This window comes from Lissotriton vulgaris, chromosome 2_1 (assembly GCF_964263255.1).
Source record: "Lissotriton vulgaris chromosome 2_1, aLisVul1.2, whole genome shotgun sequence".
NCBI lineage: Eukaryota > Metazoa > Chordata > Amphibia > Caudata > Salamandridae > Lissotriton > Lissotriton vulgaris.
Window position 1 is genome coordinate 33825253 of NC_141687.1, and position 14342 is coordinate 33839594.

Below are 14342 nucleotides of genomic sequence, written 5' to 3' on the forward strand. Positions count from 1 at the left end.
ATCTCCCTCACTTGTGGTTTACTGGCCACTGGATGAAAATGAACAAAAAACGCAAATTAGCCAGTAGCTCAGCCAGACACGTGTTTGTTTTGTTGCTGGATGGGCTTTAAAGTCCCGTTTTACCCGCCTATTAAACCAAGAAGAGGGGCATAGCCTGGGAGCCATGGACCCTAATGCAGGCAATGAAACCAGACCGCCAGTCGGTATTAAAACACTATCAGAACCCCGGAGTCACAGCACCTGCCACACTAATGTCATTTACAGGTCTCTAAGTTCCTCATTCTAGTCATCTTTCATTCTCGCCTCCCTATCTCCACCCTGCTCTCCTTCCTGTCTCACCTTAATTCTGGTTCCTTCTCTTCCTTTTCCCTTGCCAACTTTGCTCATCCTTATCTACTTTCTCTCTTAACTTTATCTCCTTCTCCCATTCTGTCACTGTCTCCTTCCCTTGTCTTGCCCTATCCTTTTCTTTCATCCCTTTCATCTTTTTCTTTATTGTCTCCTTTTCCTCTCCTTCCTCTGTACTCCCTTCCCCATAAAAGTCAACACAGCCAAGCCCCTGGTGTGCACTGTGTGAAAGCTGACAGAATGCAGCACAGAAGATGTATACACAACTACAACACACGAGGCGGAGCTCACACAGCACCCAGAGGATAGGGACGTAGCTTGGAGGAAGGAGGGGGTTTAAGCGCCCTATTGCAAGCAGTGAAACTAGCCACCCTAGCGGTAGGTAAATACTGCTATGAGGTGCAGTGTGTCCGTCACACATCTGGGCCTCGGTGTCACTTCACTGCTACACTGATATAGTTTACGGGCCTCCAAGTTCCTCATTCTACTCGTCTTTCCTTCTCACCTCCCTATCTCCATCCCGCTCTCCTCTATTTCCTTCTCTCATTCTGAAACTTTTCCTGCTTTTTCTTCTATTTTTTTCCTTTATACTCTCATCCCTCCGTAACCCCTTCCCTATAAAGGGAAATTCAGCCAAGCCCATGGTATGAACCGTGTCTTAAAAAAACAAGCATTGGCATAGCCAATAGGTCTCGCCTTTGGGGCCGTATAAGTGTTTAGCCATGCAACAGTTGATGTTGTTGCACAAAGGATATTGTGCTGCATAACTAAAGACTTATAAAGTCCCAAAGGCGAGACACCTATTGGCTATGCCAATGCTTGTTTTTAATGACAACGACTTGCAACATTGCCAGAATCCCACACACTGCTAGGACTCCACTCTGGATCTGATCACATCCAGAACACCTGTCTTCTCGACCAGTAACACGGTGTTAGTAGACTGGTCCAACCACCTGCATATCCCCTGTACTGTGTCTTTCTCCAGCACTAAATTCTCCGGTCAACCACGAAGGGGAAAAACTGGTTTCAGGGTCACAAGTAATCTTCTTATCGAAGCAATGGGCCTCCCAAACCTTATCTCGATAGAGCCTCAACTCAACATCAACAGGCCACAGACAAATCCATCTCCTGCATGGAATCCATGATTTAATATTTCTCTCTCTTCAAGAACAAATACAGCAGGCCCAAATCATCCCTTCATTGGTACTCAAAAAACCTCTATGTAGAAAGAGAGCAACTAAACACTTGAAAAAACATGGAGACAAGCTTCCTCACTACCTAGTCTGACTAAGCTACGATCCGCGAGGAAACACTATAAAGACCACATATTTAGTGCCAAATCTTTTCACAGCAGTTCTTCCCTAGACACTGCAAAGAATAGACCTAAATTACTTTTCAAGGTAATCAAACAGGCTAACAACACTTCTCCAATCCCCTAACCCAAACCCTCTGTAGAACTTTGCAACAATTTTGTGGAGTTCTACAAGAAAATCAGGGATATAAATATCTTCCTTCCGGCCACATGCACCAATTAAGTCAAAAGAGAATCTACCCTGCAATGCACTGCAGACATGGGGGCACATGCATCAACCTATTTAGGAAGTGCAAACGGTGCGAATCGGTAAATTCGGCCGTTTGCACTTCCTAAATACGTTTTTGGGATGCATCATGCATTTTTGTGAAAATCGCTATTTTTAGCGATTTCCAAAAATGCGATTGCTTTTAAGGAATCACAATTTTGCGATTCCTTAAAAGCAATGCATCATTGTTTTGAAATTTGCGAATTTCAAAATAGGGGGTGCAAATTACCACGAGGTTGAACCTCGTGGTAATTTGCGAAAATGTTTCAATATGCACAAAAATGCATTTTTTAAAGTGTAATGTTACAGACACACATGTCCTTAGGACGTGTGTGTGAAACATGCACTTAAAAATACATTACAGGGGTGCAGGGGGGGGGGTCCTTTGCACCCATGTAATGCATGAACAAATTGCGATTCTAAAAAAGAAAATCGCAATTTGAAAATGCCTTCCCATTGATTCCTTTGGGCCTTTTGGCCCATAGGAATCAATGGGAATTGCGAAATCGCAATTTAGTATTCCCATAATATTTGCGATTCGGTAAAAATTGCGATTTTTACCGATTCTCAAATATTATGGGAAAAAAATCATGCATCCCATTTTGCAATTCCTAATTTGCGATTCCCTAAAAATCGCAAATTAGGAATTGCAAAATCAAACAATGATGCATGTGGCCCATGGTGTTCTTTCTCCCCAATCTCAGACGCCAACCTACTGATGACAATATACAAGGTAAAATCCTTAAACTACCTCCATTCCTGATTTCTTCAGGAAACCCCTTTCCCAACCAACTACTCCCTGTATTGTCTACCCAGGTCAACAATTCCCTGCAACAACGGAACAAGGTCTGTCCGGAGACCAACTAAAAATGGGTCAAATCTCTCCACTAAAAAAACCAATCCCTGGATTCCAACTACCTGAACAACTAACGCCCAATCTCCAGCTGTCCATTCCTAGGCAAAGTAATTGAAAGCTGTATTGCTTCTCAACGGTCATCCCACATACAACTATACAACCTTCTGTATTCTCTCCAATCAGGCTTCCATCAGGGCCACACCACTGAAAGGGCAATTCTTTATTCAAAATTAACCCACTGAAAACAGAATTTCTGCTGATATATCCAAAGAAAGCCAATTCTTCAGTTGAAGATTAGCATGTCATCTTATCTGGCCAGCAGGGCCACCCTTCTACTGCTCAGAATGCCAAATCACTTTGATTTAGTCTGGACAACCATCGCAACCTTCAGAGTCACATCGCATCCATGGCCAAGAGTACACAGTTTGCAGCTTAGGCAGGAATCAAGCAAAGATCCCAGAATCAGTTGATTCTTATTAAAATCAGTTGTTCAGGCTGTGGTGCTCTTAAGACTGGACTACGGGGTGGAACTTCTAGCAGGCATCTCCGTAGCTCATCTAGGCCCACTTAGAGCTTTGGAACTGGTCACAGGCAATTCAACCACATAACTCTTAATTATTGAGTGGCTTCCTATTGAGCCAACAGCCCAATTAAAAATCCCATGAATCACCCAGAAAGTGCTGCACTTCTCCTCTCCTGCTTATCTAGCAGAGAAACTGAATGTTTTAGGCGGTAACCGTACATCAAGAAATGCTCAATCCCTTCTCCTTGAGCCTTCCATAAGCCAATCGTTTTTCGCAAGTGCCACAAGAGTTGGGAACTCCCTACCTCTGTCCCTATGCCGGGCAACTTGCCATGCAGTCTTAAAAAATTATCTCAAAGCTCTTTTCTTCAATAAACACTAGGGCTAATTTCTCCAGTCCTCACACGCACCTCCACTTACATTCTAATCTGTTTGAAACTGTTTATAACTCACAACATCTCTGTTTTGATCCTTCAAAGGTACATAGGTCACTTGTATGCTCCGCAGTGCAGTAGTTTACCCGGGCCCCAGTTCAAATGCCAGATCGTCTAGCTCGGTTAGTGTGGACTCCATGTACACTGGAATAGACTTCAGCCTTGTTTTCTCCATACTGTGTCAAACTGCCATACAGACGGTAGGGGTTGCATTGAAAACCTATTGGAAAGCAAATCTCTCAATGAGTGCGTGTTCAGCTAAAGTAAGTAACAGTCCGAGTCAAACACTCGGCAGTGTATAATTTGGAAATCTTCAAAAGGACTTCTATTGAAGGTATTATAAAGTTAATAGGAATTCCAGAAATCCACTAGCTTCCATCTGAGAATTCATCTTCTCACATTCTGCAGGGGACAGCAAAGAAATCCATAAAGAACAGTGCGCATCGCCTGCAATTTGTGCAAAACTATCCGTTTCCGAGCATAAGTCCATCAAGCTCCTCTTGTTCAAAAACAGCGACCTCAGTATATCTTGTCACTGCAAGTGTGGCTTTGAGCTCCAGGGTCCCAGGTGGGTGTCCTCAGGAGACGGAGAGAAGCATGACAGTCTCGGCATTGATCCGTCGGATGCCCTCCCTTTGCGGCCTCAGTGGTATTCCCATCACGTTGGTCAAGTACATCAATTTCTGATGGAATGCCAGGAACTTGATCTTAGTCTGTCTCTCCATCCTAGAATTCAGACGGCCCACCCACAGTAAATCAGGCACACACTCTGAACTCATCGGGGAGGGGAAGGGAAAAAGAAAATGAACAAGCATTGGCAAACACAGTAGGTCTCACCTTTATAATGCAAGTACAGAGCTGTTGCCGTCTCCAAATTTTGTCTGTAAAGTATTGTTTAGAAACAGTAAAATAAAAAGGTATTTTAAACTGTCTTCCAGAATCTCCTGCACTTTATTATAAAGCACATATATAATCCCTCTTAAGTTCAGTACCAGATAAGTCAAACTACCTTTTTGCAACAAATTATTTTCAAGACTTTATATCTTATCAACGAAATTGATAAGTGATCACTGTTGATGTGCATATTTGCAGTAGATACAGAACATAGACAATACATTAACACACCCGGGCAATTACATTTCCCAAGTTACTTTTACACATTCTTTCTCAAATAATAATGCTGTCTGATGCAGTTTACCAAAGTCTTCAATTCCCACTGCTAACAGCACGGGTGGAATCAAAAAGTTATATTTAGCTTTAATGGACAAAAATTCTACCGCTATTCCGGTTTGAAAGTGATACACAAATAATGCAACAAAAATAAAGAAAACCATTTGAGGTTTTTCTAAAATACAAAAGTCTAAAATGACGAAATCACCCCGTGGAAATCCACTGAAAAATGTATCCAATGATGAAGCCAACCAGTAAGCATATCCAGCTCCAGTATTCAGCTGAGACTCTGGATTTGTGAAACAAGGAGATACACTTCTTAGTGTTTATTTTCCTTTTCTTAAGATGGCAGCTGCCATTAAAACTCCTGCATTACTTACGTAATGCAAGTCCCCGAGAATTAAGACCTAGTTCTTCTGATAGGGTTTTGATTTCTGAAAGTGGTAGTGTACAATGGCTACATCTTTCTGTAATAGATTCTTATTAAAGTATGTAACATAGGAAACATGACCTTTTCTGATGCTATCTTTTGGCTGATTCAACCATTTATGCCAATGTTACATGTCTATCAAATGGATTAGGGATAATGACAACCGCCTCGGATCTGGTAGCACTATGCCTACAACTATGGTGGGTTCCACACACCTAATTCTACCAGGGGCCTTGGTGTCTAATGTTGGCCCAGAGAGCTGCCTCCACCTTTGATCCACAGGAGCCAAGAGGAAGTGTCACTTACTTCTCCGTTTCTCGGAGCTCCACTCACAATGGGCCTTCACAGCATCTCTGCTGTAGGGCTACCGGTTAGTGGAGCCCCCAAGGTTTGCAGGGCCCCGATTACCATCCAAGGCCAGGTGAGAGACGCATGCCAGCTACACTCTAGCAGAGATCAGAGAAGCTTTACCATCTCTTTGCCATGGCCAACCCGCCAGCACTGAGACATTGAATGCACCTTTGCACCACTGGCAGCCCTCTTGTAGCAGCATCTGCAGCCTGAGCTGCACTGGTTTGAGACAGGTTGTATCACATTCACAGCAGCGTTGTGAATGTGCCTCCTAAATAACACAAACCCCAGGGATGGTCTGGGTAACAGAGGGTGAAAGGCCTCTATTTTTCTTTTCTACTTGCTGATGCTGGCTGTAGGAAGGTGGAATCTGACTATATGGTTACCCCAACTTTTTTCCTGGTGTTTTGCTGGTTTTCGACTTAGTTGGCCTGGGACCCTGCTAATCAGAGCCCCAGACTATCTGCTTTCTATATAAAATGGGTTCCATGTACTTTAAGTAAATACCAGATTGGTTACTGGGTCACCCTTGTGAGCCCCTGTATAGTGTACCATTGGCACCCCCCCTTAGGTGCACCCTAGGCCTACCAGGAGCTGCAGCATGTATTGTGCCACCCCTGGTTTGCCTTCTAAACTGACACCAGGGGTCTGTTCACACAGCCTGGGTAAGGTGGTGTAAACACCCCTTACTTAGATATAGTATACCTATATCTACCTTTACATATAGACACATATACACCTATAAACCACTCCTATGGTAGGCCTCGACAATCCTGGAGGCAGAGTGCTTGGTTTTATGTGAGAGGGTGCCCTAGCATGAGCTGAGCCCCTCTGCAGCTTTCGGAACCATCTCCTTATAGCTGTTCTATGATATAGCCAAACCATACACTCTTACGTGCATTATAATCCTTGCGGTTAATGCTAACTTTGGTTTGGCTTTATCAAAACATCTTGTGTAAGGTGTCAAACACTTTGGAATACTGCACCCCTCCCCCGCCAATTCTGGCGGCGGGGTAGCATTCCACCCTTCTAGAGGGAAAAGACATGTAAGTTACTGCTTTACCCGGGTAAAGTTAAACAGAGCATCACAAAATGGATGCTGCTGCCACAGACACGAGTCTGACCTCATGCTGCTGAACGAAACTCCGGCAGGGGAGGCCTGGACATTAGGTTTCCTGTCCAGGGAAGTGCCAGCACCTCCCCAGACAGGGGGTTTGCGTATTGGGACAGGGAGGGCTGCATTCAGTGAATGCATCTAGACACTGCCTGGGGCACACAAGGTGCCCCATGCATAGCCTGTTTCAAACCAGTCGCTGGGGCACTCCAGCCTGCTCTGGTGCGAAACTGGCCAAAGGGAAAGGGGTGTAACCACCCCCTTCTCAGGTCCACCCATAGGAGGAACCTAGTCGGGTAATCCAGCCCCCATTTCTAGCAACTTTGCGGGTCTGCAGTTTCAAGGCTTCCGTCGGAACCCGAAGACTCTGCGACTCAAGAACTACTCTTCCAGACTTCTCTGACCCCGATCCACATCCCCAGCAAAGCTGAAACCTGTGGCAGACACGAGAGATGTGGGACCGGACATCTTGGACATCCTGCATTTTGCCAACTACACTCCTTCCTGAAGCCTCAGTAAGTTGTGCATTTGGGTACGAGAAGCCCCAGCCCCGAGCATCATTTGACCCGAAGTCCAGGCCCCCACACTCCGCGAGTGTCTTGTGGGCCCCGCCTTTGCCTTTGTTCTTGACGCGTCTTCCTGGCTCCTCTCGCCATCTTGAATCTAACTTGCGATCCTGGTTGCTCCAGGCTTGCCCCAGCTTCCCTGCAAAGAAGAAGCGCCACAGACCTTGCTGGTCTGCACCAGAGCCAATCTCGACATCCTGCGTGGGCTGCGGTTGCCACGGCTTGTTGGGTCCAATTCGGATACCGACACCGTAGTCATCTAGATCCATCGTGGGACCGCTCGAATCCAGCGCCTGGTCATCGCCGATGCCTCTTGCACCTTGTGGTTGAAGAAACAAGCTCACCTTCTTCACCTTCAAGCACCCGACATCGCCTGGTTCCTTCCTGGTCACTGGCTAGTGACCCAGACTCTGTCCCCTTTGCTTTCAGGTTCTTCACATCTTCGATCCACACTTGGATCCACCCGGACACTTTTCCTCTGGTCGCCTGCAGCACTTCTTTGCAGCTCACCATAGAAAACAACGACGAAACCAGACATCAAAAGACACCTATGCACCCGGCTTCCGTGGGTGAGGTAACACGAGTACTCTGGTAGTATCGAGGGTATTGGCCCCCCTAGTGTCTAAGTCTGAAAGGGTTCCGTCCTAGTCCACCCGGAAGTGTCCTTAAACTTTAACTTCGTAACTTTTACGGACTCCATAGAAAGTCAATGGGAACCAGCGTCTGTGTTTACACACTGCGCGAGTCTCCCGTGGGCCTCCTACTTCCTAACCTTTGGTTGTTTAGTGTAGCCCCACCGATTCCAAAGGCCCCAGGCCTGCTTTCTAACTCTCGCGTAGTACTTATACCACTTTCTTAGTATATGGTTTGTGAGGCCCCTAGGGCATAAGTATAACGTATACTGTGCAACTTATCGTATATTAACTGTGTGACTTGTATTGTATTTTTACCTCTGACCTCATAAAGAGTGCAGAGGGGTTGTGTTTAGATTAAATACATATATATATTTGATATATACCTTGTGTGATGTCCTTTCATTTGGTATTCAAGGGATTATATGTGGTAAAACAACTTGCTTAACTCGCCTACTGAAGTCTTAGCCTGAAGACTGCTGGTTCATGCTACCACTAGGATAGCTTTCTATAAGGTTGACTTTACAACCACCATCAATAAGGGTCTATTAGACTGGTACAAGGTGCCCACTAGAACTAGTGGACATCATATGCCAGGCTAACTTCTCACACTGGCATTGTTCTGGTAAATAGCTCCTTCTAGCAAGCTATTATTCCAAAGAGTGTTAATGTTATTCAATTAACAGGAAATTCTGACAATTACATCTGAAAGACCATCTCGCACCTCTCACCCACTGGGCTGTTTAACCCTCGACTGCTTACCGGAGAGAAAGGCAGAATGGCAGAAAATACATTTTGTTTTGCAATTCACAACTCAGCGCTTTGGCAATACAACATTAGAAAATATAATCTATTCTACCAGCTAACAGCATGTTGCATTGTGAGCTTGTAGTTGTGCTTTGAACAGTTTCATTATGGTATCAAATTCCCAGCATGCCAAGTGCAATTGGCTAAAATGCTAAAATTGGCTGGAGGTTTTATACATGACATGGAAACATTTGTCTGATATCTCTCAAGATGTTACAAAGTCACCAACTCCATTAAAAAGAAAGAAATGTTTGCTTCACGCTTAAAACCAAAAGTAAACTGTGCTTATATATTTTGTGAGGATTCACTCATTTACTGACTTTATGCATTAACCCCTCCCACGCTCATGACGAGCTCAGCTCGTCATGAGCCACGGTTCTCGTGTGCTCAAGACGAGCTGAGCTTGTCATGACCGTTAGAAAGCTCGCACACTGGGCAAATTCCCCTGCTGTGCGAGCGTTCTAATTAAACGTGTGTGGTCATGACGAGCTCAGGTCGTCATGAGCACACGACCACCGTGGCTCACGAGGAGCTGAGCTTGTCATGAGCACCGGGGCGCTGTGCGCGCCCCCAGCACGGCAAAAGAATGACCCCAGTAGCCAAGGGGTTATCTTATTTCACCATCTAATTGTACATACACTTAGCTCTTCACATTGTACATATAACACACACTTCACACATTTCACTAGCTTTAAGCCAAGCAGTGTGTTACGATTTTTAGCAGACAGTAATTTTTTATTTATTCTCCCATTCTCCCCCGACCTGCACAAATCCATTACTCACACGCACGCTGCAGGTCTTAATAAGCACTTGGCAAATTCCCACAACCAATGGCCAGGGAGGACATTATCCGAAACCACAATCACAGTACCAACTGTGATTCAACCGGCAAAAGGGCCCAGTAGGGCTTTACCCGTGCCACAAGCTTTACAAACTCGACACTTTCCGAGGCACAGCAAGTAACATGCAGCGCCAACAAACAGCACTTGCTACACGAGTACCCAAACTCGTCTAAACAATGAACCCAACCACGAGGGTTTACTCGAGTTACTCTGCATCAGCAAGGTCTTCATAAAAACGGCACACCAGACAAACATGCCCATGACTCACCGCATCAATCTGCTGTTACAGAACGCGCGCGCATGACATTGCCTTTATGCCACAGAAAACGGGGTGTTTTGTCTATGTCCACTGTTCTATACACATGCAGCATTGCGATGTACAAAGAAATAAGGAGGGGGGAACAATTTCCTGAATTGATTTACATGAATAGTACAGACAGATGCATGTCTCTAAACGCACCCATAAGTATTTTAAAATGTTTGTTTTCATTTACATGAAGGAAATGTAATGATGATGACTTGTACATTTACAGTCACAAACTTTTCCATGTCCATCACCTCCCCAACCATTGCCACTGCAACTCACCTGGTCTCTCTTCGTGTGTCACATGTACTGCTATATAAATGCTCATTCACCTAGGTGAAATCAGATGTAGTGAACAAGGCGGGCTTGCCCGCCGAAACGCGTCTGGTGGTTTGGAATAAAATATACTCTTTGAATCTCATCCTACGGAGTTGGTGCCTGTTTTGAAAATTTGGAACCAGGATTGGAACTATATAAAATATGTGTATGTATAAATATAATACATCTTTTTAAAATAAATATTTTAGACTTATTTAAATAATATATATAGGGCATGTACTTTTACTAGTTTATGCCTTCACCACGCATGCATTTGCGTTATAATGGCATGCGTGGTAAAGTCATATGGGGGTACAAATTTGCGGTGTGATGGTATTGCGGAGTAATTGCACCTGCATAGTAAAGAATGCAGAGTGTTGGTATGCGGTGTGATAGCTGGTGGAATAACGTCATATATTCGCTGACCAGCGGTACACCACGACAGGCACCCTGCGCGTCCAAGTCTCACTTCACCTCAGGTGCACATGCTGACCAGGAGCTCTTCCCCAACGCCTGCGGCTCACCACAACACACACCCAGCGCGTCCGAGACTCACTTCACCTTCGATACACAAGTTGACCAGACGCTCTTCACCAATGCCTCCTGTGCACCACGACACGCACCCAGCGCGTCCGAGTCTCACTTCTCCTCTGTGTGTCCAAGAAAAAGTCCTACACACCCTATGAAACAGACTATACCCATGCTGCCAGGCCACACTCGCAACTGACTGGGTTTGAGCAGCGGGAATGCATGGACCATGAGAACCCGAAGTATACGCACAACACCAAAGCATCTTCTGCCTCGCTGCTTGCACAAATAGGGCACTGGTAGAGAGAAAGTGCTTGCCGGGTCCTATAATTCTCAGCAGCCCTGTCTGTTGTGCATCTGGTCTTTAAAAGCAGTGCCATGGAGGCTTAAGGGAAAAACTCTTAGCTAAGCCTAGAACTACCACTCTTCTGCAAATGTTGGTGATTACCACTTTATTTATTGCTGACGTACTAACTTTTATACAAAAGTAGTGTCTTTTGGATTGTTTCACTTTAGCCACTTAGATTAGATCACTGCTTTGAGCGGCCTTTGTTAAAATTAGTTAACAACACCCTTTTCTGCTGGGACAATTTCATTAATAAGTTCAGAGGCAAGTCAGTTCTTTGTTTCCTCCTACATAATCCTTTAGTTTTAATAAATGGAAAATATGGCGGTCTATCAAACCACACACGAGAGGTTGTTGTACAGTGAGCATTCTGAACTATTTTACGGTGCTCTCAAAAGTAGGCAGGGTGGAGAAAAGAGTCACATGTTTAGTCAATATTGGAAGCTAGGATTGAAACCAAGTTTTCTGATTAGACATTGTGTAATTCAGATCCTAGGTGGATATTTTATTCTTTCCCCTTGCTGTATATCTGAAAATGTGGTTAGTGACCCGAGAGGAGAGTCAGTGTCGTATGTCTCCTTTAAAAGGCCCTTACTGTTGTCACAGCAACGTTATGGTCTATTGAACCATTTACAAGAGGTTTGTGTACAGGGCACATCCTGATCTAAACTATTTCAAGTTGCTCTCAAATGTGATGATCATTAAAAGGGAGCAGGTGAAGAAAAGGAAAAGTCCTAGGTCACACAGTTTAGTCAAGCTGGGACGTTGTGAATGAAACCAAGGTCTCTGGGTCAGGACCCGGCAGCAACTAGTTTTACCCTGTGTATAAATAAAAATGTCTGACTGGCTTGGGCATGTTATGGAAGGACATTCAAAGTATCCTTAGTTTCTTATGAGCTGGGGAAACATCAGTGGAGACTCTTCATAGAACAGCTACAGACTGGGCAGAAACACTGAAAGCATCCCTCCTTCAGAGCACAACAACAAGGATAGCATCAACATAAGCAGTTCTAATTCGGCAGTTACAAATCAGGCAACAAAAGTGCAAGCTAGGGACAGCATGGAAATACCCAAGCTTCCCTCGCTCACGCAAGGTTTTAAGTGTAGTTTCTCATTTCTTCAGAAAAGATCCAGCCTCAGCTGTAAAAACTTTCATCGCTGGCAGAACATGAACATTTAAGACACGAGTGACATATAGGCTATAGATAGATGTCTGGGACAGGTGCTTAACTCACTGAGAGGAATGTGTAGGTGGATGAGTGAGTGAGTGACTGATTTCTAACACCATTCTCTGGTGATATTCCACGTCAGCAGCCTGAAAATTCCTTTGCTGTCACTACGAGGCCTGTTTTTTCCACATATTGCGAAACTGCAGAAACCAAGTTGGTCATTGCTTTTCAGAACAGCTTACGTAACCATGCTCCAGATAGGTATAAATATGCTAGCCTCTTGGAAGAGGTTTTGACTCTGTGTATGTGTATCAGACTGTGTGCAATCTCAGCCTCGGTGGTGCACCTGTTAAAAATGTTGAGGGCCCCCAGTGATTTGCAATAAGATGTATAATGCACTGCTGCCCACTACTGGGACATGCATGAATTCTCAGAACGCCTCTCTAACTTGTTGTGTGCCATGTATTAATGTGCTAGTTTGGCCATTTTCAGAGCGCTCTTATTTCACAACTACACTAGTCTATAAATGAAACCGCGCTCTTTGTTACTGGGGTGTCTACCAATCTCACACTGTACATCAATCCGACATGCACCACGCACATGTACAAGTGATCTTAGGCATCTACAGAGCTCTCGCAATGCACCTCGCCTCTGAGTAGCAGCAATGGCTTCCCAAATGTAGACTCATCACAGTACTCATGTACCTTGACCCGCATGCTCGGTTTTAATGGCCAAAGAGCTCTAATATTACACCTGATTTGCTAGTGGTCTTGATACTGCAGAACTCAGATACATAGTGAGAGAACGCTGTTCTTATGCGAGGCTCTCCTTGCACCATGCCCTGGCTGCACATCAGTTCTTCCTAACACAGCAACGGAGCTCTTTACATTTGAACCGGCCTGGTGCATGCCTGCAGGGAGGGAAGGCAGCCTCGGAGTGGCAAGGCAGGTCCTATAAGAGCTCATATGAGAGGGATGGGAGAGAAAGATGAGCAGCTTTCAAGACCTGCTTGAAACCAGCAGCCAAGGTGCTGAGACGCCTTACTCTACAGCACTTGCTGCAGGTGTGTGGGCGCAAGAAGAGACCCCCAGCTTCGATTCCCAATCAAATTAAAGCTTGTAGGAAAGTGGAGGCGAGGAGGGTCTGCCCTCTGAAGCCATCTGAGAGAGTTAAGTGCAGGGGTCGCCGGCCTGCTATGGGGAGCCCCCTTCAAAGGCTCAGGGGGGCTCGACCTGTGACCCCGGGTGACCCGGGCGCATCAGAGCCCCAAGCACCCACCCAGGGAGGCACACCACTCCTTGCCCCCCCCCAGGATGTGGGTGGGGGGTAGCTTTGTTTTCCATCTCAGCGTCCCTGTTAGACTGTGTCCCGGGACGGCCCAGCGCTGGGAGGGGGCAGGCGAAGGGGAGGGGTCACGAAACATGAAGAGGGGCAGCTTTCGGCGGAGGGTGAGCCGGAGAGACTCATGAAGAGTCCGCGGCGGAGTGGGGGGCCACCGCTGGAGGAGCGCAGCCCGGGGTGCGCGTGTCTCGGGGCCCTCCCCCCCCCGCTCCCCCCGGTACCTGCATGGTGTCGGCTCCGCTCCTTCGCCTCAGAGTCTGCTGGAACCGGCGGCCGAGTCCGTCCTCTGTGTCTATGACATGACAGAGGGAAACCGAAAGCGACCCTGATAGGCGTCCGTCCTCTCTGTCCATGACGGACAAAGTGTCCCCCTGCCCGCTGTCCGTCTTCTGTGTCTATGACGGGCACGAGCAGACTGTCACGCCGAGCAGTCGTTCCGTTTATTTATTTTATTTTATTTTATGCGATTTCCTATAGCGCGAACTTTTCCCGAAGGTGTCAGAGAGTTTTACAAAAGAACCAGTTGCAAGACATAAGGACTAAGGATTACAAGCGTTACATCAAAGATACAAACAGAAAAAAATGCAAATGTACAAGACGTAAAGTCACACACAGAAGAGACTGGTGATTAGAGTTATCTCTATATACATAGGGAAGGGATACAAATGTGATGGAGCAAGGAT

General features: G+C 45.7%; 1 protein-coding gene across 2 annotated transcripts in view; it reads right to left on the minus strand.

Moving 5' to 3' along the window:
• DNPEP (aspartyl aminopeptidase) overlaps positions 1–14342 on the minus strand; it is a 381605-nt gene that overhangs the window by 259560 nt on the left and 107703 nt on the right. The window contains exon 1 of one of the 2 annotated variants that reach the window (XM_086954397.1): positions 13881–14004. The exons of the other annotated variant lie outside the window; for it this stretch is intronic. Coding sequence (XP_086810523.1) covers positions 13881–13886 — 6 coding nt within the window. The 5' untranslated portion in view covers positions 13887–14004. Of the gene's footprint in view, positions 1–13880; positions 14005–14342 lie in introns of those variants that run through there. 2 annotated transcript variants of the gene reach the window in all.